The 24,018-nt window shown below is 48.9% G+C and overlaps 6 protein-coding genes across 6 annotated transcripts; 1 reads left to right on the top strand and 5 right to left on the bottom strand.

Moving 5' to 3' along the window:
* Positions 1–2,034: 2,034 nt before the first annotated feature.
* On the bottom strand, positions 2,035–3,498 carry F5B22DRAFT_117198 (mitochondrial carrier). The gene is made up of 3 exons (XM_047968857.1): positions 3,210–3,498; positions 2,636–3,055; positions 2,035–2,574 (listed from the first exon to the last, which is right to left on the bottom strand). Exons 1-3 carry the CDS (start codon positions 3,365–3,367, stop codon positions 2,190–2,192), a joined length of 963 nt encoding a protein of 320 aa, XP_047831419.1. The 5' UTR covers positions 3,368–3,498; the 3' UTR covers positions 2,035–2,189.
* An 868-nt stretch (positions 3,499–4,366) lies between these two features.
* F5B22DRAFT_654974 (Intradiol ring-cleavage dioxygenase) lies at positions 4,367–6,315 on the bottom strand (the record flags this gene model as incomplete). Its single annotated transcript, XM_047979857.1, has 4 exons — positions 4,367–5,511; positions 5,632–5,736; positions 5,827–6,020; positions 6,063–6,315. 4 exons carry the CDS (start codon positions 6,313–6,315, stop codon positions 4,978–4,980), a joined length of 1,086 nt encoding a protein of 361 aa, XP_047831418.1. The 3' UTR covers positions 4,367–4,977.
* A 1,097-nt stretch (positions 6,316–7,412) lies between these two features.
* F5B22DRAFT_635931 (putative 3-oxoacyl-reductase FabG) lies at positions 7,413–8,486 on the bottom strand (the record flags this gene model as incomplete). Its single annotated transcript, XM_047977214.1, has 3 exons — positions 7,413–7,869; positions 7,927–8,257; positions 8,330–8,486. 3 exons carry the CDS (start codon positions 8,484–8,486, stop codon positions 7,413–7,415), a joined length of 945 nt encoding a protein of 314 aa, XP_047831417.1.
* Positions 8,487–9,524: 1,038 nt separating this feature from the next.
* On the top strand, positions 9,525–10,627 carry F5B22DRAFT_117145 (family 12 glycosyl hydrolase). The gene is made up of 3 exons (XM_047968856.1): positions 9,525–9,774; positions 9,868–10,078; positions 10,161–10,627. Exons 1-3 carry the CDS (start codon positions 9,654–9,656, stop codon positions 10,558–10,560), a joined length of 732 nt encoding a protein of 243 aa, XP_047831416.1. The 5' UTR covers positions 9,525–9,653; the 3' UTR covers positions 10,561–10,627.
* A 67-nt stretch (positions 10,628–10,694) lies between these two features.
* Positions 10,695–13,146, bottom strand: F5B22DRAFT_645943 (uncharacterized protein; the record flags this gene model as incomplete). Its single annotated transcript, XM_047978664.1, has 2 exons — positions 10,695–12,844; positions 12,954–13,146. 2 exons carry the CDS (start codon positions 13,144–13,146, stop codon positions 10,695–10,697), a joined length of 2,343 nt encoding a protein of 780 aa, XP_047831415.1.
* A 3,683-nt stretch (positions 13,147–16,829) lies between these two features.
* On the bottom strand, positions 16,830–17,922 carry F5B22DRAFT_117011 (uncharacterized protein). The gene is made up of 2 exons (XM_047968855.1): positions 17,216–17,922; positions 16,830–17,150 (listed from the first exon to the last, which is right to left on the bottom strand). The coding sequence occupies exons 1-2, from the start codon at positions 17,836–17,838 to the stop codon at positions 16,922–16,924; spliced, it is 852 nt and encodes a 283-aa protein (XP_047831414.1). The 5' UTR covers positions 17,839–17,922; the 3' UTR covers positions 16,830–16,921.
* Between the last annotated feature and the right edge of the window lie 6,096 nt (positions 17,923–24,018).

Genomic DNA, 24,018 nt, shown 5'->3' with positions numbered 1-24,018 from the left:
ATACATATAGACATTAACAACCATAACAAATTCAAACTGAAGTCATGATCTCACCCCTTGTCGTGACTCCCGCCTCAGTTCTTAAAAACTTGCACTGATAAGCATTTTATTCAATCCAGATAGATCCAGAATAACCAAACACTATATACATATATCCACACTCCGGGCCACTAAACGGGGTAACTTATAATAATACATATGATACCTATCACGATCTCTTCAAATATCGCTCATTCCTGCGCAAGGAGCCATGATTGACTGACTACAGGTAAGTGCTATATGAAAATTACTTCCTTCGTCTCTTCAAAAACTACAGTGCAACAACATAGCTAACAGTGTCTCCCAGTATTTTACTGTACCTAGCTGCGCTTCAGAAACACAGATTTTGGATCGCAAGGGCAAGTCTATCTGGACGAGGGAGTGGTACCAGAGTAAACAGAGACATTCTCTGCCAGCAAACGAGGTGATTCATACTACCTACCTAGGTGGCCACATAAACGGTACAACAGGGAACGCCATTCAAAATCAAACTATCAGGTACTTATCAAAGGTATGTCAACATAGCAGCTCCCGGCTGGCGCGATGAATAGCCAATATTGAAAAGGATCATTCACCCCTTTAGTTCACCCCTTTAATTCATAATTTTTATTTATTTATTTATTTTTATTTTATTTTATTTTTATTTTTTTCACCGAGAACGTACCAAAACCAAAGAGTAAGTTGACGCGTAACAAGAACTCTGGTTAATTGGCTCACTCAAAGAGCTACAGAATATGCGCAAAGAATGTTAGTTACCACTGATGACACGCGAATAAACAGATTCCACCCCTCAGGAGTCCTTGTGCTCTAAAGTAACAGCATATATTACGCTGTGTTGCCACCACAGATTCCCGAGCAGGAGAGGAAAGTTAGCCCTGAGAATACGATGTCCAAGGTTACACATTGCAAATGCCACTCTAAGATATCATTCGGTACCAATATCTATGCTCACTAAAGTTTCGTAGGATATCACACGCGCTGACCGCGGTGAACTACTGAGATTTTTCAAGGTGCATTATTCGCAGACTCTGGGTGTACAACCAACATGAAACCTTCAGTAAGACATGCACTCTGTATCAAAAGCGAAGCTATCCAGCTCTCGCTTGTAGGAGGGGTATTGACAGACCTGGAGGTTCGTAAGGCCAGTATAAAGAATGCAACAATTGTGATACTATATGATATTCGTTGCTGTACGAAGGCTTTCAAGTCTTCGTGCCTAGGCTAGGGCTATATACAGCGAGACTCTTGGTCTGTAAACCTAGGATCCCGACAGCCAGTCCAATTGCATGTAGAGTCAAGGTTGACCACCAAGGAAGCTTCATCAATATGAGTAAGTTGCCTTATGTATCCCCTCATAAGTCGCTAAGTAATCCTCATACTTGTGATAGACAATGAAATAGCACTGAATTCTCGTCTATGCGTAAGAAAGAGGTGGATATTGCGTAGTGAATTTCCTTCCAGGATCTCCCTACATTGCTCAGCGTAGTATAACCTGCCGGACCGCATCGTAAGCACCTAAACCTATTCTTCATACAGGACAGCCGTATAGAGAAGCGTAACGAAGTGGAACAGCATCAGGAGTTATCATGAGCCAATAGTAGGCCAGCCTGCGAAGGAACCATTCATGAAAGATGAAAGGAGATGGAAATATTGCAAGGTTCTAAGGAGTACTGGAATAATCGCAAGATTATGTTTAGTTCACGACGTGGATGAAGATGTAGCGCGTGCACTGAACTTTGAAAACCAGTCTATTGTACAACTCCCCATTAGGAAGTGTCATCTTCGCCTCTATATGCTTGTCTGTCTATCTTTTATGCATCTAGAGCAAGCCGGTTCATAAGAATCGTAAGGCCGTCCACATCGGCCTCCACTCTTGAAAGACCTTTCGACACAACTAGGGAATCCTGCAGATCCAAGTCCGGTGCCACCCAGTCTAAATGACAAACAAAAGAAATAAGCAGCACCGCCGGGGGGATATATGTTGAGCTGCATTATAAAAAACCGGCGACAAGGATCTCCTAAAAGCACAAAACAGCTCGACATCCAGCTAAGTTGCACAATCAGAGCGTCACCGCTTATCCGTTATTACGCCCCTCTCCAGTCGAATCATCCTCTGAACCCTTGACTAGTCTTGAAGTGTCGAGATACGCTTATTTTGAGATCTCGACACCGCCGGTAGCACCTAGGGCCTTCTTGATGTCACCGTAGATGGCGAACTGTCCAGCAGTCAAGGTACCAACCATGAAGAGACGGGCACCGATACCGCTGTATGATCCACGGAGGCCAAGCTCCTTGGCGATCTTGATCAGACGGCTGGTGGTACCCTCACCAGGGAGACCCTTGGTCTTGTTGATCTTGGAAAGCATGGTGTCGGCAGGTTGGGAGACGAGGGCAGCAGCGAAACCAGCAATCAAACCAGATCCCAGGTTAACGGTGGTCTGCATGCCGTCGGACATGTCCTTCTTGGGGAATTGGCGGTAGACGGCCTCAGCGACCTTCTCGTAGACGACGAACTTGGTCATGGTGTAGGGCACCCTATAGTTGAAGCGTGAGTAACTACCACATATATATAATTCGTTCAATTAGCTAGACTTACTGCTTGAACAGGATGGGGCCGAAACCGGCGTAGAAAGCACCAACACCTTCCTGCTTCAGCATCTTGGTGAAGCCGCCAATGAGACCATTGGCGTAGGTGGGCTTAGAGACAAGACGAATACGGGTAGCCTCAAGAGGGCACAGGGCAATATCGGCGAAGAACTCGGCGGCCGCGGACGAGGCGAGGTAAACGCCGGTTCGATAGTTGATGGCATTCTCGGTGCCAAGGTAGTTGATAGACTGTTGCTTGAAGAACTCATAACCGCCGAACTTGAAAGCACCCTGGAGGAAGTAACCGGCGAAGGTGGGACCAACACCGGTCAACAGAGCACCGGCACCCTCGTTGGCAATAACTTGCCTAAAGCCACCGATCATACCTCGGTTGTAGGTGGCAGGGTCGAGCTGAATCCTTGTCTTGACGCTGTTCAAAGAGCGCATTAGCAAGCGGTTTCGGCGCATATTCGAGGCGATTGAGGACCGAAGCGACCCAAAGGCCAATGGCTTTTTCTCGCCGAAGATATATGAAAATTTCACGGGTTGTCCTATCCTAGACCCGAGATTCGAGTTGAACGTACACATCAACGGGAGTCATGGCACCGTGGGTGACGGAGCAGCAGATGGCACCGGCGAGGGCGAATCTGGAGTAGAGACCAACACCGCTCAGCTGGCCGGGAGCAGAAGCAGCGGCAGCGCGAGCGGCGGCATCGACCTTCTCGGCGGTTTTGGAGGCCATTGTGAAGAGAGGCGGAGGGAGGGGAGAGGAAATTAGAGTATTGAGTGGAGAGGAATTAAAGAAGAGAAGGCTCTTGAGAAAGATGCCGTCTTCTTATTACGTGGATGCTAAGTGGTGGATGGGGTGGTAGGAGGAAAAGACAGACAACAGGTGGATTGGATGGAATGGCTGAGGCTTTTTCTTAGGGCTCTGATAAAGGAAAATGGACGGGGCAGCGGCACCTTGATTCTTCTTCGGCTTTACCTCATGTTATGCTAACGGAATTATGCAATTAACAAAATTTTCGCTGCGGCTTGATGGCTGTCGATCATCGCTGATTGGCCTGCTGCGGGAGATGGCGGAAGCGGGTGGGTCCAGGGAAACCTTAACAGGGCTCGACAGGGACAAGAACAGGTCTGAACAGGGAATTTCTCGGGTACTAAAGACTTGGTAGTGCACTCTTAGCGCGCAAAGGTATCCAGTACACCGATAACTCCGGCCTCTCTACTGTATATTGTCGTCGGCAATCTGTTCCTTGCATGTACCTCGGCGCTGGAATCTCGTACCTTGCCTAGGCGACGTCAGGTGAAAGTACATGTACACCGGCTCCCGGTACTTGGCAGCCAAAATGCCTGGGCTGAACTGCCACATGCTGATCTAACGAACTCTGATTTGTTCGCCATTTATAGATTTTGTGTTACGGCAATTAATTGAATATCAATTGGTGATCTTACATTGTAGGGTCCCTCCGGCACGGCACAGTGATCGCTCAGATCTTCTTATTAATAAATAACCTTGCAAGATGATACTGATCATTCTACGTTACATGTAAAATCCCGGATTAAAACCAGTCCCTCAGCTCATAAGACAGCACCAAACACTCCAACAGTTACTATGGACCGCAAAGTTAGTCAGGTGCTAAACCAGGCGCTAACCAGATATTTTTGGCATTCGCCATCACCGCTTACATCATACCTCTGATCACACCAAAGAAAAACCAATTTCTGAGAGCAGAAAACAAGAAGATTGGTTCAAATAGCCTTGACTTAGACGCTCATGCATGGGGTATTCATGCGCAACACCAGACACATTTAGGTCTACGCATTGTCGAGATAGAGAGGGATGTAGGTAGTCGAAGCTTACCTCATCGCATACAATTACCCCAGGTCGTAAGTTATGCTTCGACAAGCAATCCCTGACGAACTCTTCAATCTTCTAGGTAGCTTCTGTTTTCCATTCAGAGGTCCATGGGCCCCAAGTGTGTCTCATCCTCCTACACAAACAGGAGAATAACTCAAAACATTCTATACGCGGACATCTTTCAGCTAAATAAAAATGTTAGAGATGAGATAGGAAGAGCAATCTGGATTGTCCTTGCGCCAGAAGAACAAACCACGTGTCATACTTCACATAAGTCTAATAGAAGATTAAGCCAAGAAAGACGAAGCAATGAATGAGCGGTAATGACAGATTTGTTTGTTTTTTCGCACTAATATGCGGTCTAGATGTCGACATATTTACTAAAGTAGGAGGGGTCCAACGCTATCTACAGTGAGAACTACCTCCCCCCCCAACTTTTCGAAATAGGCACCCCAGGCACTCTATGTCCCAAGCGAGCTATGTGCCATTATCTATGGCTGAGGATTGCTATTATCAACACCGCCATCCTCGTAGTAGTGCGCAGCTTCGTGGCGTCCATCCGAGACATCCTTAGTGGTATCGATGAATACGGTAATCCAGCCGAGCAGGCCGTCGCTCAGGTCATCACCGAGGCGGACGTAGTCGACGAAGGGGTCGTAGTCGATGGTGGCCTGCTCGATTCCGTAGCTGTCCTGCTCGTTGGTTGTGAAGGGCTGCTCGTTGAAGGAGTAGGGCTCGGTGGCCTTGGTTTCCAGGATGATGTCCTGGTCGAAGAAGAGCTGGCCAATGTGCGATGGGGTACCGCTGGTGGACACATATGTGCCGTTCTCCAGGAGGGTGGCGCCAGAGGTAGTCATCACGTGGATGTGAGGCGTGCGCCCGGGGTAGTGGCCCGGAAAGATCGTGTCGAACTGGACTACTCCATCCTCGTCGGAGCTCTGGACGCCACGACCGTGGGTCGAGTCCAGGCCGCCCTGGCCCTCAGCCGAGACACCAGAGTAGATACCCGTGGCATTGCAAGACCACTATAGCAATTAATCGTGTTAGTTCTCTTCATCAATAAAAAGCAAAAAGGGTCGCCGGCAGGGCAAAAGGGAATTGTACCCGCTCAGAAGGCTGATCAGGAGGAAATGGAGGAGACCTACGATATCAACGAGAGTCTCAGCGGGGATGGGCTCGCAGGTGTTCAGGTCAAGGAGCTGAAGGTCGAGGTGAAAGGGAACACCAGGTTGGCCATCAACGACATCGGTCTGCAGAATTTTGCGTTAGATCATCTTTTGCTATGCTTTCAGTGTCAGGTACCAATTGGGGGCCTGGCGAAGCACGGAGTGAAAGCTTACCCTCATCAACTCGCCACCAACCCAGTAAGGGCCTATATCAATCTCAGGAACCAGAGTGCAGGTAGCGTTGGAAGAGAAGATTGTGTCCAGCGGCGTATCAAGGTCGTAGCCGAGAGACGAGAGGTCGTGTTCGGTAGCAGTCCACTTATCGAAGCCTGCCTGGTCACGCTTGGTCTTGAGAGTTTCTGACAACACTTTAGTTCATCATTGTAATCTTGGTTTTAAACTTCACTCACTCTGAGTCAGGCCACGCTTCTGGCGAAGGGCCTCGGCGGTAGCAGCACGGCGGGCGGTCGCACGAGCCTTTAGAGCAGCCGTCTTGGGAGAGGACGCGCATGCGCTGATGGCACGACGGCCGAGAGCTTGAGCCTCCCGGTGAGCCAAAATCTCACGTCTGACTTTCTCCGTAGGCTCGCCAGGATGGGCCACCACAGCTCCGATGAGGGAGGTGAACGCCAAAGAGGCGGCTAAGTTGCGTACGTTGATCATACTGACTGATTGATTGGGTACTAAGCTGAGCTATCAGAGAATGGAAGGCCCAAGTTACGGGATGGCGATCGAGAGAAGCCTCCTAAGGTCGAAGTAGCAACCACCTCTTTTATATCCTAATTTCTCCTCCACCTAAACATATTAAGATCTTCCTCACATAAGTGTTCCTCGAGTCCGAGCACGCCTACGAGCGGCCGTATGATTCTGGGAACGACTTCACCAACGTTGCACCGGGACACCCGCATACCGCCTTGCGCATTGAACTCTCGGGGTGGATAGGTAGACCAGGAAGGTGAATCAAAAGAGCTGAGGCCAAGATGATCAGCATCAGGCAACTTAGACGCGAGGTTAGAAGCATTAATATGAAATAGCCAATCAACCACGCTCAATTATACATCATGGCCCTGCCAAGATAGTCTTCTCCTTCTGGAGAAGAGAAGTGGTCATGGAGTAGACATCCGACGTGGTATCCCCCTTCGGGAAGTGGGTGAACTTACGCAACTCTCTCATACAGTATCTTTGTGTTCAAGAGTTGCCAAGTCGCATTGAACCACGAGGGCTTGCACGTTAGAACGGCCAACTATTACCTAGGGACCCATATCCCACATTATCCCACTCGGTCCCGAAATGAACCTGAAAACGATAGTTGCTCGCGGCTGTGAAGACTGATGAAATATGTGACAAGATTAAAAATATACGAAGAGGAACGCCAGACACGCGCGCTAAATCTGGCAGAGCGGCCGGTATTGTTCCGCCCAAAGTCGATAGCGACAATTTACCACAAGTCAGGATACATGGAAGAGATGCTTACATTGCTTACCGAAGAATGGAGTCTTTCCACGAAGCGTTGAAGCTAGACTGGGAACAGGCCCCATGTCTCGGCACTTGAATCGACCCACGGCTAGCAAAACAGAACCATGCCATCTTCACAACAGTGAGGAGCCATAGCTCATCTGGTTCATCTGTAGGGCAGCGCGTAGTTACAACAGCCAATTGGCATATCTAGTAATTTTCGGCAAGTGTGAGTCCGTTCGGCCCCTTCTTTCTTTCGTTGTCTACAGATATCATGACATCCAAGAGATGCCAAGGCGATTTGATTAAGCCATCTTCCCAAGAACGTAAGGGTGTCCGGCGCTCAGTCCGCCATCGATGGCCCAGGCTTGACCATTGACGTAGCTTGCTTCATCGCTTCCTAGAAACAAGACGACCCTTGCCACCTCATCAGCCATACCCGCTCTCTTCAAGGGATTTAGCTGCCCAAGCTTCTTCTCTGTACCTCGGGCTCGAGCAGAGGCGAAGGTTGGAGCCGTCATTCCAGTCTCAATTAGGCCAGGACAGACACAGTTGATGCGAACGCCTGTGTCAGAGAGCTGGTATGAAATTGATTGGGCGAGCGAGACAACTGCGGCCTTGGAGGCAGAGTATGGGGTCGAGCCAGCATTTGACCTTAGACCCGCCACCGAGGCCGTCCCGATAATACTTCCGGAGGCTGATATTTTCTCCGACGAGGTCTTCATCATAGCAGGCGCTGCATATTTGGCGGCTAAGAATACACTAGCACGGACATTAGTAGGGTTGGCGGTCATAGAGGCGGCAAATAATGCAACGGACCTAGCGGTGTTGGTATCTATTACTTTCATGAAGTCCTCCTTACTGATATCCGTAAAAGGCGCCATGGGACCTACTATGCCGGCATTGGCGAAAAATACATCCAGCCTCGCGTAGTTTTGCATAGCGTGATCCACCACAGCCTTTACCGCCTGCTCGTCGGCTGCGTCGAATTGTCGGATGTGAACGTCGACGGCAGGGTACAAAGAGGCAATTTCGCGCTTGTGGGTTTCGAGATGTTTACTGTCGTAATCACAGGTATAGATGGCTTTCGCGCCAGCTTCGGCAAAGAGATGCGCAGCCGCTCGACCTATTCCCATGATCGAATTGGCACCTTGCCAGGACGCATTTGTTAGCAATCATCGTCGCAGTACCTGCCTGATAGGGCATAATGGCGCTGACATACCTGTAATTATCACAACTTTGCCTGACACACGAGGTCCATTAGACTTGCCGGCGACCTTTTGAATACTAGGTATACCCTCAAAGCTCCCCGAGCCACTGCTCGGCGGCGATAGGTGGCTGCCGATCGCAGCAATTCTTTGCTTCGCGTTATCCGACATAGCGAAAACCGTGAGCTTGGGGGAATTTCTCAGAACGTCTTAAGGAAAGCTATATCCAAGGCTTTCCCACGCAGAGTCGCCTATCAATAGCTATTAGGTGACACATTCTCGCCTCATGATGGTGCTGGCAGGGCATGTGGAGGAACAGCTCCTCCAAAAAGCCGAGGCTTTGCGGCGTATTAGGTTAGCGCTACAAGGGGCTCAGGCCCATTGCCGTCTTACGCGCGCCGCCTGTGGGACGAGAGGTTGCGACTGACTAACCTACAAACTCCTAGCACAACAGAAGAATTGTAATACACGAGCTACTATGTACATGTTTTCGGTTGCCTGCGGAGCTCTAGTACGTGTTGTATCTACCGTGATCACTACCTAGGCATGCCGTGCCCGACCCGTTGTGGGCGCCCGATCGGTCCGCCAATGGCGGGCATTTAGGGCGGAAGCGATAGCCCACAATATCGGGGGTGTGTATATTTCCTACCGAGATACGAAGAGAAGAGACTCGAGATCACCTGACGTCGTGCCAAGCAGCCAGCACACCCTAGGTCACCGCAAAGGCTCTCGGTATATATCTGCGTGGTATCTAACTAGCTACATATTATTGTGGGATATGGAAGTGCCGTTAGAGTGCCGGTAGTGGAAGCATCTTAGTCGAGAGATCCTAGTAATGGAAACTCAACATGGTACGGGAGCCAGGGTGGGAGCTGTTCCCGATTGACGGAGATAGATTGAAACTCACGATTCCACCAATCTCCGCCGGTGGCGGTGTCCGGTCCATGGGCCCCAGTCCCGCAAAGACTGTTCTGACACAGCAACATCTACCCCAAACATCCATCCAGGGCGCTACTAAAGACAAAACCCCAATTCGCCAGACTATGCTCCGTGCTATAAACGGGCAATCAGCGCTGTAAAGAGGGAGTTATGCCTGTCCAGGATGTCGACGTCTTGGTAGCCATAACAGACCAGGCATTGTGCCCGTACTCTCTCCGTTGGAAATCTAATTAGGAATAAAGCCATGGAAAAATTCGATCCGGTGACTGACACCGATGAACGGTGTTGGGCATTCAAAAAGCTTGCGAGATTTCTTGTGTAGGAAGTGCTGATTCTCGGTACAACTTGGACTATAGCCTTCCATTGTTCAGTTCGTCTAAGCAGAATCTCGCCATCAACATGAAGTCTTTCATCCTAGCTGCTCTAGCGGGCTTGGCCCTTGCAACGCCAACCCCCACCGTTGACAAGAGAGCGACTACATTCTGTGGACAATGGGACTCGGCGCAGACCGGCTCGTACAGTAAGTAATATTTGCGTTGTCCATTTCTTGCTATGGCAACTTTCAGTGTATGCACTATTCAAGCTGGCAATGGACTGTTACTGAGTGCCGCAGTTGTGTACAACAACCTCTGGGGCGCGTCTTCCGGGACAGGCAAGCAATGCACGACCGTGAACGGCCTCTCGAGTAACAGCGTGGCCTGGTCAACGTCATGGTCATGGTCTGGCGGCAATTACAACGTCAAGTCGTACGCAAACGCCGTCGTTCAGACTTCGGCGAAGCGAATTTCTGCCATTTCAAGCATCCCGACAACTTGGAAGTATACGTAAGTTACAACACGCTGATATTATACCTCCTACCTGAGTCGTCTCATCATGCATCCTAGGGGCTGACATTAAGTCTACTAGGTACACCGGTTCCAACATGGTCGCAAATGTGGCATATGATGTGTTCACATCTTCGTCATCAAGCGGTTCATCGGAATATGAGATAATGGTGTGGCTAGCCGCTCTCGGTGGCGCGGGACCTATTTCATCGACCGGCAGCCCCATCGCGACTCCAACCGTCGGTGGTGTATCTTGGAAGCTCTACGAAGGCTATAACGGTGCCATGCACGTTTTCAGCTTCGTTGCCTCGTCCCAAGTCACTAACTTCAGCGGTGATCTCAAGAACTTCCTCACTTACCTCAACCAGCGCAACGGCCTGTCTACATCGCAGTACGTCACTAGCATTGGTGCCGGAACTGAGCCTTTTGTCGGCTCGAACGCTGTCTTGACCACTTCGGCCTACTCCATCACTGTGAATTAGTTGTAGCACTTGGAAGTTAGAGTGGTCTCTTATTCTACCTGCATAGTATGGATAATGAGGAACCTATTGTAAATATTGGAAGGGATTCCATATTATCCCCGTCCGTAAATAAAGAACCTTTCATACAAGTCCACTCAGCGCCAGTATTCTGAGGAGTTATAGAAAGACGACCGATTCGAGCGCGCTAACTCTAACTGTCCATTCCAGTGGCGACTCGTGCCTCTTGTTTTCATACGATATTCTTTGATTGCGGCTGCTACATCTCGAAGGAGCTCAGTATTGCAGCTCTTCACTGCTGCAGCGAGGCTCTTGGGGTATATCATAGCATCCCATGCAGCGTAGAATATATATGTTAGCGCTGGTACACCGGCAGCTACATGACTTGGAGTTGCCGGACCGACGTTGGTCCTTAAGTTGGCATCCTGAAGATTCCACATGTACTCATTAACGGCAGCATGGGGCCCAATCGTGCCGAGGCCAATCCAAACAGGCACTGAGAAGACGTTGCGCGTCCAAGACCTTGATGCCTCTTCATGGTGGGTAATGAATTGAGACTCCGTGTCTGCGTACGGTGATGACTTCAACCGACCTGACGTCCAGTCGGAATATCGTTCGACATTCGTGTGGCCCGGTTGCTTATTTTCAGGTCCTTGTTGGCTACTAGGTTTGTTGGATATGGTCTTTTTCTCTTCTTCGAAGAAACTGAACGTGTTGTTGGAAAAGTCATCATCCCCAGGATCGAGAAGCTTGTCATAATCTATACCATGGCTTGAAGACGATTCAAATGAGTCGTCCGAGAAATCAGGATCTAGTTCAAGTCGAATATGGCGAAGACCACTAAGGACCGCTGCGCGGCGACTGTTCATGCCTGATCTAGTTTTCTTTATAGTCTCCTGCTGCAAAGACGCTAGTTCTAGGAATGACGTTAATCGTTCGATAACTATACCGATGGAGCGTGTCGGGATATTGGTCAGCGTGAGGGAGGTGATGCGTGGGTTCATATCCGGCACGAAACGTTGAGGGTACACCCTGCTCACGTTTCTGAAAAAGGCCGTCTCCGAAAGCTTCAGGGCTGTTGTCAAAGGAAGGTTTTCTGCAAATACAGCTGGTACTTGTGTTACAAATGAATGGTGGACGCGTAGTGATTGAAGGTTTGAGGAAAAGACAGGGCGGAATGAATGTGGCAATCCAAAAGCACCCCCAACATGCAATTGTTGTTGGGATTTGTCTGCTGATGCTGCTGGAGGGGTAAACAGAATATGATCGCATTCAAAGTGCTCTAGCCTTCCTAGTGATAACCGAAGCAGTCTCCCTACACCGGTCGCAGTGAGGTTATTGCGGTTGAGGTACAGGTGCGTAATACCTGCCCGTTGTGGATGGAGATTGCGTACTGATTGTTTTGGCGTTCCGTTCGTTCCAAGCAACGCATTCTTCAGCAGCATTTCCTTGGCCGTCCCAGCGTCATCACGCCTCAACGGACTGGTGCCATCACAGCGTATAGTCTGCCACTCCTGCAATTCCGTCTGATTGTACCTATGAGTGTACACAGGAGCATCAGCGAGGTGTCGCTCAGGATGTGTGAATGTGGCGCTAAGTGGTGATTCTTGGATGAACTCAAAGGGTCCATATTGGTGGCTCCCTAGATTCTTCTGTAGTACCACTTTACCTTCAACCTCGAAATGCGCGTCATTACGGAATGACAGTGAAGAGAAACAGTGAAACCACAATTTGTCAATAACATTATCGGAAAGTTTATTATCGCTAAGATCAATGCTCCAAAGCTGATGATGGAACGCTTGAAACAGCGTTTGCGCGGTAATATCGTCAACTTCACGCCCTTGAGCTTTCAGGACACGAAGTTCAGGAAGATAGGTGGGGTTGAGAGAGGTCTGAACAGCTCTCCTAAGTGACCCAGGAATGTACGAAACGTCGAGATAGATCAGATCGCGAAATAATGGCGGGCAGAATAATTTCGGGGTGAGCTCTTGGCGGCAGCGAGCAAGGTCCAAGAGCTCGAGAGAGTGAGCAGTATTGGCCTCAGCAGTAGCTAATGAACTAGGATCTAGCTCAGGATGACCATCAATCAGGAGACAAATCAGTTTTGGAAATAGCTTGGGCAGTGACTTGAAGCTTTCAGATATCGCTCGCTCGCTCGCATCCGTAGAATAGAGCCCGGACGGTCTCAAGGCGAAAGCCCGAAAATCCAATGATTTTACCAAGCACCGTGTCTGAAACCGTGCAGACGAGGCGTATTTGTGTACGAAACGCCTATACCACGCAAGATCTGCGAGCCATTAGTCAAGGGGGGCTACTTCTCCATACACCGCGCACTGCACAGACCGACTCGGAGAGCTAACACGGCTCGGCACATTCATCCTAGCAGAGAAACTCACCATCATTTGGATGCAGACCAAGCTGCCGAATAACTACCAATGGATCTTGCCATAGGCGAGGCGCAAAGGACTCGTAGAATCGATTATCCACGAGACAGCAAGACGTCCAGCTTGATGCGGGGACGAAAGGTGCAACAAGCGACAGCCAATCAAGCCGAGAGGTAGCCTCCCTGTACGATGGGAGAATGTCCATATCTACTAAGGGAAAACGAGAGGAAGCTTCCGCTTTAGAATATTAGATCATGACAAGTCATCAAATGTCAGCGTACTTGACGATGAGGATGTAATGGCAGTCACGGATTTGGGGACAAAGCTGATGTCATATTATTAGGTGGGCTGTGTTCAAAGCTTGGCGCCTGGTGACTAAAGTTGTCTGCACCATAAACGCCTGCATAAAGATCGCAAGAAATAAACTTCACAAGCCCACTTGCCAAAGTTTTACGCCATGTCTAATGCCAATATGAAGAACAGAGTCGGTCGTAATATCAAGAGATTTTTTTTCTTGCTGGATTATTAGGGGAGTTGGATAGATGTGCTTATTGCAATTGTGCCAATGTTAGTTATCCCCACAAACATAGAAAAATGTTGCTTCGATTGAGCGAATGGTAAACTTCATGAACAGAAGAATCAGGCAATTCTTTCTAATCGGCTAGGAGGAAAATATAGACGGTGGTGATTATTTTCAGAGCTCATCGTCCTCCGTTGCGCCGCAAACATAACGACAGCCAGGGTCCGAAGAAGCACTATTGCTCTGTCTTTTCTGGATCTATCAGAATAGAATCACGCTGCACGTTATTCCGCATGTGAATATTTAGAACTTGATTTTGCTGGTGAATTAAACCAAAAATTAAATTTTTACAGGAAGAAAGTGGACATAAACACGGTAATGGATAATTATTACCAGAGCCCAGTACTGCTGGATAATTACTGGTATTTTCTACACTGGACATAATAACGTGCCAACCACGTGTAAGAGTTGCCATCTCCATCAATTGGGACAGAAAAGACTTGGTTCTTCCTAGGGGGTGTGGTGTCACCAAGTAGTACATTATTGGATAACCTTCCAGCCCTGAGGTGTCGTACAGCTGAACATACATGGCTACCATGGTATCAATCTGGTAATGTTCCGGGGAATCGAACCTCACTAGCTTCTTCGTCCCCAGGCCAAAGGTCCTGGAAAACAGTATGCTGCTGTAGACTTTTTGTTACCAGTTGCCGGGATTGCCGGGGGGTGTAGAATTTCTATTCTATTTCCGTGAGCTGAAGCACGTAGCTTGGCAACTTGTTGTCCATTAGAGCATCCATGTCCGTTCATTTGTGTACGCCGACACAGTATTAGAATGCCAAACCGGCGGCTTCTAAAAGAAGCAAAGTTGACTCATTTTCGGTGTTTGTCAATGTACCCTATGGCCCCTCCGTGCGTCGCCCCCCAAATGCTCGTTGCCGGCCATGTCGATCGATACACACAAAAACAATAACAAACAATACTCGATCTTAGACCATAGGCTACTCTTTCTCGATCATAGGATCAAGTTTGAAACGTGCTTTGGTTGTGGGCAATACATTCTTTCCATCCGTGACTCGGCTCGGGCTTTGGAATGCCCTTTTGGTACACATGTACGTACGGTACGGTCTTCGTACTCATAACACTTGCATTTGAATTGATTTGGAATAATCGTGATGTATAGTCACACTCCAAGAGATGGAATATTATTATTCATGAAACCCTTGTGCTTCCCCAACTGCCGCGTGAACAGCTATTTGCCTCCCGGTATAGCAGTATTTACGAGCCTGTCAAAGGACCGAAACAACTTTTATTGGAGCTTCTCTTTAAGGTTGGCTATACAAACGCAGGTCACGAGAATAACAAACCCCAAACGAATGCCTAACCTTCTGTTCGGCTCTGGCTCGGCGCCGGTGAGCAATGATTGTTTTGAATTTGTGAAAGTGACAACCAACCAAAGTAACATGCTATCATGGCATGTGAGCGGATAGTATGAATCTCGATGCAGTATGAAGACTGGAATCTGAAAAGATGCCAAACTCTTGGCTAGAGCACTGCAAGGTGTACACGATGTCTGACCAGCACCCTTAGTACGACAGATAGCCTAACTAGAGAATCTCCTGTGAGGCTCCAAGACAGGCAGTATATTGATTTCTTTGCCCTTCAAGAAACCGGTTCCTATGGCCTACAAATTCACTAATGCCAAAGCCCGGCGGCCTGAACCAAAACTCGGCTGGCTCACCTAGGTGGGAGCACATAGCTTGTCCACGCTGAGGGGTGGCCAGTACGCTGGAACGCGGCTTATTTAAAAAACTTGTTTGCTTTCACATACTTGGTACCACTCACGCTCCGAGCATGAGGTCCCGGGCTGAGGTCTCCACCACGTGGGTGAAGAGAGATAATAGACGAGGTACCATGGGACGCCCAATTTTCTAGCGAAATGATTTGCTCTCTCAACTGGGCGAAAGGTTTGAATCCCTTTAGGCCCCTCCAGCTCGCTCCCTCACCGCTCTTCCCGCATATTTTACTAGCACATGGGATGTTATAAACAGTACTTTATGCCTAGCTCCCAGGTAGGCATGAAATGAGGAGCTCAATCATATGTGATGCCATGACAATGTCTACAATTTCAGAGCCTAGGTGAAGACCACAGCTACACCTCGCCATCCCAAACTGCGTTCCTCGGGATACACATATGGCACTAATACGCTGACCGTTGAGCCGTACTACTATACTATCCTTTGGGGGAAATTGTGACTCCCAACGTTTGACGGGAAGAGCATTGATGCCCACTACTTTTGCGGACACAATTAGCAGTACGGAAGATTTGAGCTGGTTGCCATGACCGCTACGGACACTTCCAAGCGCCTGTGGGACATAGTCACGGCTAGCACTAGCCAGCACGCTGAGATGTCATTTGCAGAGTTTTTCGTGCGTAACCCCCCTACCACCCCAGCCGTCAGACAGGGAACAGCGTTGTATTAGAGGCTTTACTTTGCGATCCGGATGAGCGTGGTCCCAGCCAATTGTGTTCCTGTGCTGGCCGGAGTCTCTTCCCATTATATGTTGCACATGCCGCGGTAACTCTGTGCCGTGGCAAGTAACGAGGTTAAATTTCCATCCGTGAGAGACCCCCCCTTTAAACAGTACCCGTCCGCCTTGTTTGCCTATGCTCGTTGTATCGTGCCACGTTTCCATGTCCCGTTACGCCCAAGTGAGGCCGTCACGTCGTCCAGTTGTATTGTGTTAGGCCTCGTGACGGATGTGACTCCATAGATTGCGTGCTCAAATGTCTACACAATAGCCCTGGCGTGACATTAACCAGGCAGCCAAGAGAATAGGAGCCGAGGGTACGAAATTACTCTGTGATGGTCTATGCACTACTATCGTCAAGTGTGCTGTACCTAATACGAGTCATATTGCTCACCACCCCGGCTTTTGTAGCGTTTGATCGGGTAATACGCTTGGCTAAGTCGGCCTAGACTTGATGGCACTTTGGGTTTAGTTAATGCTCGCTGGGCTGGCATGTCTCGGCCATATTGCTAAGAGAAGCACTTTATCGCGGTGATTGAATGTCTGAGACACACCATTGCAACTAGACTATGCGGGGTGTATCACCACACTTGGTGAGCTAGGACAATGTATGAATACTCTCAGTGGGCACCGCGTGGGGGCGAATTACTGTCAAATCGGTCTTTCCATGTGAATATAGCACTATCGGGTTTGGATTCGATTACGGAGTTTCAACCGTACTCCATTGTAAATCTCAATGATACATGACTGTAATTCAATGACGCCCATGCCTCCTAGGTGTACAATAGAAACGCCTTGACATATAGTGAACAGCGTCACAAAGATGTCAACCTAGAAAACCCAAAAGAACGCCTCGCAATCCAAAAAAACACGTCCCCGTGAAAACAGAGTGACTTTTTGACCTAAGACAAACCCGCCAAGTATTATTGCTCTAACTTGGCACTCGTCGTCTGTCTGCCCTTGCACCTGATCTTTTGTTACCCTGCCGTCTCTGCTTCGTTTTCCGCATCTCTTCTTCATAGACAGCTTGGGCCTCCGCAAAATATGGAGTTCGACCTCCAGTTTCAGTGTGTAGTTTGAGGTGGGTCCGGTAATTGTCGTTGCGGTTGAAACGACCTGAGCAAAATTGGCACTTTACTGAATCTAAGCCTCCATGTACCCTAGATACAATTAGCTTCACGAAAGTTTTTGATGACTCTAAAAGGAAGCAGCAGGAAGAGCTTACGTTGTCTGATGACGCTTCAAGTGCTCTTGTCTTTTGAAAGGCTTCCGGTCCCGACAGTTTGGATGTGGGCACTTGTGTGCCCCTGATGTGCATACCATAGCTGGTATGCTTTCTAGATTTGACGCATTGCGTCGCTCTACCATCACCATGGGAACTTTTGTCCGCTTGTTGATACGACAGCGGCCTTGAACTTGGTGCAGAGCAGCACTTCTCTCTTGGATAGAGAAGTATGAGGGAGGATATATTGCTTCCCCCATGGCAGCGTTTACGTCAGGGGTGAACCTCTCCCCATACAAGGGCTGTCCGTCTGTCTGCCACGCCAAGGTTGGCATACCCGTGTATGAGCCGAAAGATTCTGTCAAGCAATGTGGTTGAGTGTACTCCAACGGTGGAGACACTAATTGTTGTTGGAAAGGATAGCCCATGTCCAGAAAATTGACGGGCTCTGACCCCGTCGGGAAGATGTTATTGCCAAACGGTAGTAGGACCGGCGTTGACCGGCCGGAGGTGGGAGTATACGGCGAGGGAACGGCGCCGGGAGCTGACGCCACTGAGAAGCTCCTGGCAGAGGAGTCACAGGGGAATTCCTCCCTGCCGAGGGTAAAGTCGGTTATCGTGCTCATGTTTGGGTCGTTGAAGGAATGAGAGTATTGGTATGGATGTTGCTGGATGGTGTTGTTGTATGAAGCCTGGAATGACGGGAGAGGTAATGGATAGATATAGTAGAGGGCAGCAGATATCGAATGGATATCGAATTGCTCAAGACCTCTCGGAGGACGCTAGGCGAAATAGCTAAAGACTGTCTTGACAATAGAGTAGTTGTTCGGCCCGGAAGGGATTTAAGTCAGGTTGAGGAATGCAGTGCAAGACCCGTGGAGTGAAGGGGGCGCGATCGCCTTTAAGAATAAACGGCGGATTGGGGAAAGGGTAGGAAAACAAGGCTAGGCGGCGGCTCTTGTCGACAAGCCACCCACCCCCAACTTCGAGGATGTCCCATTGACAGTTGACTATGCGATTGTACAAGAGTGTTGTCTCGAGCTGGATCAGCTGGACCGATTCCTCTCTCCACTCCGCCGGGCACAGTGGTACCGGTACTCTGGACAGCATCCATGCACCTGAGCCAACAGCACATCGGGGCCACCCCCCTCGTCCCCCCAAAAGCCGCAGAGTCGGCCGCGTACCCTGTATGTCCTGGAGAATAGTAGATCTGGAAAATAACACGACGGTACACAGCATCCCATCCCGGCTGCCGCTAACGGGGATGCAAAGCAAACATTCATGGGCCAGGCACCTTCAACTGGTCTTGGCAGACGAAGCCCATTTCACCCGCATGTCGACCTCCACGGTGTGTACGGCGTACGCTGCGTAGTTGGCCCGGATCGTGAGACAAGCGCTCCGCCAGGCGCTCTCTCAGTCGCCCGCCACATCAGGGGTAACGCGCCGCAAAATGGACAGTTAGGAATGGATTTTTATAGTTGGCAAATAGCCCCGCGTTAAGTTCACACCAAGCGCTAAGACAGACTCAGAGGGCAAAGAACAAGTGCTGCCTTTCTTTTGGCCGCGCGATGCTACTAGAGGCGACCACCGTCATCGTACATTGAAGCAACCGTCCCGCTGGTTGAGTACTTATGGTACGGCAGGCTACCTAGTCACAACTTGGTTAGCTCTTCTTCCGGTAGACTGGTATCGATTCTCACGATCCATCTATACTGCTACCATCTGACGGACAGCTATTAGATCCCAGACAAACCTCTAGCACTGTTAAAGTGTATCCCCCCTGTTGGTACCTAGTTTGCTCTCGTCTCACCAAGGAAGTGCCCAGTAGTAGAAGAAAAAAAGAACCAGCAATACCTAAAGAGGTCTAGTAGTTCGACTGCAGAGGCAGCAAAATTTAATTCCCCAGTAAGTCATTTCTCTTGCTGAAGGTCCCGATCTTCAGCTCATAATACTACTGGCGTTCTCTGGTAAGGACGTGGGATTCATACCAGGCTAATCATACACCGACCTCTCTAAGGAGCATCACTCGCGTGAGCTGGCCCTAAGCGTGCTCTGCGGTTCCCTATTCGCTAGTACCCAGGTGTGTCAGGACATGGCACATACATCCCGGCTAAGGTATACCTTACTATGGTGCGAGCCCCCTCCTTGGCCAAAGCGGATTGCGTTCTGGTTCGAAAGGTGACTTGCAGGAGGCTTGTTTCTCGCTTGAGATTATGTGGCTTGCAAAGGTGCTCTGTAGGCCTACTATGTCTCGATATTATGCTACATCTAGAGTGACTTAATTATCAATATTCTTGATCAAGGATATGCCTACAGCGATATCATCGTTCTTCCCAATAGTTAATCACTGCTATTTTTACTTGGGTATATCGCTTAACAAGCAGTGTTACACCCGTAGACCCGACCTTGGAATTGGAATAAACTACATCCATGGGTACCTCCTATGGTTTGGTTGACTACAAGAGGGACTTTGACCTCGACCAAAGACGTGAGGCTAAATGCAGAGTCCACGGTGGCAAGAGGGAGCTCCACTGATCGACGGTAACACAACAGTCTTCACCTGGAGCTATCCCAACCCGGGTGAAGTCGGCTTGGGCAGTACTTGAGGGCTTGGCTGTATGTATCTAACACTCTGTTGGTCCCCCTCTCAATACATGGTAGACAAGAGCGCATGGTTCTGATGCGCATGACCACCAGCTGCGGTACACAACCCCGGTGCGTGTCTTTCAGAGACTCTACCAGTCCTGACCTAGGCTCCGAGTCCATTCTGATTGTCGTAGTTAGAATATGGTAGGTTGTACACCTACTAGCACACCCATTATATCTATCGTGTACCAATGTAGTCGAGTGCGACTACATGTAGGTACTTCAACAGTCGATGGTGGCATCTCACAGTGTCTCAACACAAGTTCCATACCCCTGAAGATAGTGTTCACTCACCCTCTGCTTCTCTTAGCAGGCTAAGTATTTGTCTTGTGTCGTTGTATTTGGTATGCCTATAGGAGCCTGTGCCAACAAAAATCCCGTTCAAGACAGTCCAGCAATACGCCTTTTGTCTTGCGGGTACCACTTTGACTGTGTCACCATGATTGGCAGATCACTCATGATATTGCACCGTTATTGAACAATGTGTTATTCTCCCTAACGGTATGTTTTCCATCCTGACCCCTACCCAGGACGACCAGGGGAGGGTTTTGATAGATGCCAAATGTCCCTACCCTGCCGATCCAGAGCCAATGGAAGATGCTTGTTCCGGATTGTCCTACCCCATACAAAACCGATCTAAGTATCCTTGTGTTTTTTCTCGAGGTTATTCCATGTAAAAATTGCCGTGGATTTTGCGCGATACGGAGCAAACATAGCACTCAATACTATTTACAGTAACACTCATCTCCAGACCTCACTATTATCTCTATAGACACTCATCACTCGACTCTCAAGAAGCAAGATGCTAACGCTCTCTACCACGGATTCAGTTCTTTTTACTCATTATTTATTTTTATCACAAGCGGGTGTGTAGCTCAGCTCCACCACAGCCTCGTCAGCGAAGTAGCTTTCAAGCAAACATACATGGAGTGTAGATGCTAACACCTCGCCCTGCATCACGATGCATACGTAATGTCTAGTCTTTGTACACCTACCTGCCATCATCTTGTTGTTACACTTGCTTATATGGCCACCCCCAAGAAGGCAGGGGTCAGCTATAGTGTACTGGATGCCTATGGATAGGCTGTGTGTAGCGGTTCTTAAACACCAGCGAGTCTATAATCGCCGCTTCATAATCCTGCCTCCATGCAGATAAACAAACTAGCCCACATGATCACACGGGGCCGAGGTGCGGCCAGAGGACGTCTCGGATTACCGTTTGTGTATCTTGCTGGACTGGTGCTTCCTATGCAGGTGTCTGATCTGGTATGTTCACCCCGCAGGACTATTCCAAGATCAAGCGAGAGGATGGATACGAAGATGTGTTTGCCCAAGCTCACAAAGCCGGGATACCTCTTCCGCACCATGTTTGAAAATTGCCAAAGAGCGGGCAAGCCACTTATTCTAGTGGCCGTTTGATCATCTCAAAAGACTATAAATTCAGACGGGCGACCAGGGGGGGCAATCAGGATGCTTTGGTTTGTTTTCTCTTACAGCAACTTGAAGATATATTAATTTTAACCCTCACAGAAGCCATTGTCTCATTCTCAAGCAAACCATAGCAATGTGCAGTCTCGAGGTGCTCTACTACAACTGCAACTGCCCGGGTCCAGAGAAGTGTGTTGAGTCCACACGCGTTGTCTCATGTCTGCTGAGCAGAAACAATGAGGACTGTGGGCACAATACACCACAAACCTACATACGAGTGGAAAATTTTGCCACTGGCCTCTGTGACAAAGGCCATAAGGAGCGAGGTCGCTGATGCCAGTTTGATGTCTTTTTGGGTACTTGGTGAGAGAAACCCCCTCTATCTCTCTATCCTGACACCCCATGGGCTATTATTTGGAAGACGCCCATTCTAAGAGAGATTTACAGTGATGTGAGCAAATTTCTGGAGTTATCTGGCCATGCTATCAAGCTTCAGTGGATTGTTGGACTAGTAGTCAACGCAGAATTGGGCAACAGTTAGCGAAGTTGTTATCTAGATACTTAGCCTGTTCCCTGAGAAAAGCAGAATAACATTGGTCTCCTCACGCCAGAACATCATGTTATGTTGTGACTCATCGTCTTCAAGTTACGTACGCGAGAGAAAAGTGCACTTATTTCTGATGCGCTGGCATCGGTTGTTTCTTACTACTTGCTGGCTTGTAGATTGAGAAGTGAAACAGACCAGGATGTTGCCTCATTGTCTAAGGACATTCAAATCCCGAGGTATAGAAGTAATGGCAAACCGGTGAATGCATAGACCGACGGTGAGGGCGATGCACCTAGCTTTGACAGGTCGGCGATCATTGGGCATCTACTGCTTGCTCTAGGCCAGTTGTAGACTCGGCCGACAAGGTTCGAAGGACATCTCCAGGCAGACTCGCATATGGCTGCACAATCATCTGAGACATTAGTAGACGGAGAGGATCGTTGCAGGATGACTTCAGCTAACGAGTATGGACTTGTCCAAAGCAACGAAGCAAGCGCAGAAGAGTGACTCCGCTCTCGGCTTCAACATTTCACGCCAATCAAGTTGCGGATTGTGAGACAAGAACTATAAAACCTGTATTAAGATCCAGCAAGTATCTAGGATCCTACGAAAAGCCCTTCAACCCAACGCGCACACCAAGCGGACATGAGCTTTACGACATACTCTCCAAACATATTGCAGAATCAATGATGGCATCTGGAGGCGATGTTCAAGGCATGGCGAATGGGATCCACTGGGTAACTGAGCTGAACATGTAAGCATGCAGTACCGATGTTCAACGTTACATCTTAATAATCTATCTTTCATTTACTTGATAGGAGCTACTACGCAGTTCGAGATACGGTACACAACATATGTCATCCAAAGCCTCCAAGAGATTAGGTTCTTCAGTAGTCAAGACAATACCGTTGTGGATATTATTATCACGGAACGTCATAATAGTGGCTAGCAAGCGTACTGTATTAGGCGGTGCCTATTGGCTGTGGGTGGATGGACTCACGCAAGCATAGAGATTCTCAACGACACCCATCGTTACGTATTGTTATTGGTTATACTGTGATCCTTGTTGTCTCAGTTACCTTACCCTAGCAGCCTCACTTTTCTGTCAACCCCGCCGTGATAGACATACTGAGTATGTCCGAGTCAGCCCATCAGAGATCGCCAGGCCTTTAATTCCAAAAACTTTTCAAAGAGTTCCCCATATACCTAGCCTACCTTGCAGGCATATTTCGTGGAGGTGGTGGTTACACACAATTCTCAGCCGAGTGTCAAAAAAGCCCCCAGTATGCACGCAATGTATAGTCAGCACTCCGCATCATACAACTTCGACTTCTGTGTGGCGTTAGGCCAGCCTGCACGAGAGCCAATCATCGGCCAAGTCCCTTCGACTGTTTGCTCATCTGCCTTGGGCATCAAAGCAGCATCCATGAGCCAATGAGGGCCTGCGTAAGGTGTACTCTACAGGGGTTTCGTAAACGCCAGAGGTAGCAAGTAGAGATTGCTGCGGCATGTTCTTCCCGTAAGAACCTATTTAGTTCAGCCTTGTAAACGGGCTACACAATTCCAGCCACTAATACTGTCCTACGAACCGTGCTATACATGCCTTGACAAAATAGTGTCCATAACTGTACTTGTGATCGTATCAAATGGGAAGTGTAAGAAACGAATGTCTAGGCGGACGATGACCAAGGAAGGATCTCCCCATTGGTTTCTGATCGGCTTCTCAAGTACCTACAATGTTCACAACAGAGAGTCTCTACTGTGACTCGTCACTGGTTTTCTGAGTGACGTGCATATGGGTCAATGGCAGATGCCACGCGCTAGTCATCCTTGCGAGGATCAGGCGCCTGCCGTGCATACCTATGCATCTAGTACCACGGTACTGATGCACGTACATATTCTCACTCCACTTCCTGCTCGCGTGGTTGGTGGGCTTGGCATATTTGCTCAAAGTAGAGTCATTGGAGTGAGCCCCTTGTCAATAGAGCGGCGGCCCAGCAGACATCCGATGTGTTGTCACTGCTACTGGCAGCATCTACTGGTCGTCTTACGCGAGACTCGGAGATCGCGATCGTTCACGCTTGTTATTCCGGCATTCTTTCCGGCTATCTTCCGACTGCGATCATATGTGCGGGGTTTAGATATGGGCTAGGTATCTTCACATCGCGAAAGGGAATCCAACGTC

The sequence above is a fragment of the Xylaria bambusicola genome (genome assembly GCF_022495145.1).
Source record: "Xylaria bambusicola strain CBS 139988 unplaced genomic scaffold F5B22scaffold_17, whole genome shotgun sequence".
Lineage (NCBI taxonomy): Eukaryota > Fungi > Ascomycota > Sordariomycetes > Xylariales > Xylariaceae > Xylaria > Xylaria bambusicola.
This window is presented reverse-complemented; position numbering and strand designations above follow the sequence as displayed.

What these genes read in the sequence shown, in the direction of transcription:
- F5B22DRAFT_117198 (XM_047968857.1), bottom strand. Translation starts at nt 3,367, where the DNA reads ATGGCCTCCAAAACCGCCGAGAAGGTCGATGCCGCCGCTCGCGCTGCC. An exon ending in GCCATGACTCCCGTTGATGT is followed by an intron (nt 3,056 to 3,209) that starts GTACGTTCAACT and finishes CTCTTTGAACAG; the next exon opens with CGTCAAGACAAGGATTCAGC. An exon ending in GGCCCCATCCTGTTCAAGCA is followed by an intron (nt 2,575 to 2,635) that starts GTAAGTCTAGCT and finishes CTTCAACTATAG; the next exon opens with GGTGCCCTACACCATGACCA.
- F5B22DRAFT_117145 (XM_047968856.1), top strand. Translation starts at nt 9,654, where the DNA reads ATGAAGTCTTTCATCCTAGCTGCTCTAGCGGGCTTGGCCCTTGCAACG. An exon ending in GGCGCAGACCGGCTCGTACA is followed by an intron (nt 9,775 to 9,867) that starts GTAAGTAATATT and finishes TGAGTGCCGCAG; the next exon opens with TTGTGTACAACAACCTCTGG. An exon ending in CCGACAACTTGGAAGTATAC is followed by an intron (nt 10,079 to 10,160) that starts GTAAGTTACAAC and finishes TAAGTCTACTAG; the next exon opens with GTACACCGGTTCCAACATGG.
- F5B22DRAFT_117011 (XM_047968855.1), bottom strand. Translation starts at nt 17,838, where the DNA reads ATGAGCACGATAACCGACTTTACCCTCGGCAGGGAGGAATTCCCCTGT. An exon ending in TTGAAGCGTCATCAGACAAC is followed by an intron (nt 17,151 to 17,215) that starts GTAAGCTCTTCC and finishes AATTGTATCTAG; the next exon opens with GGTACATGGAGGCTTAGATT.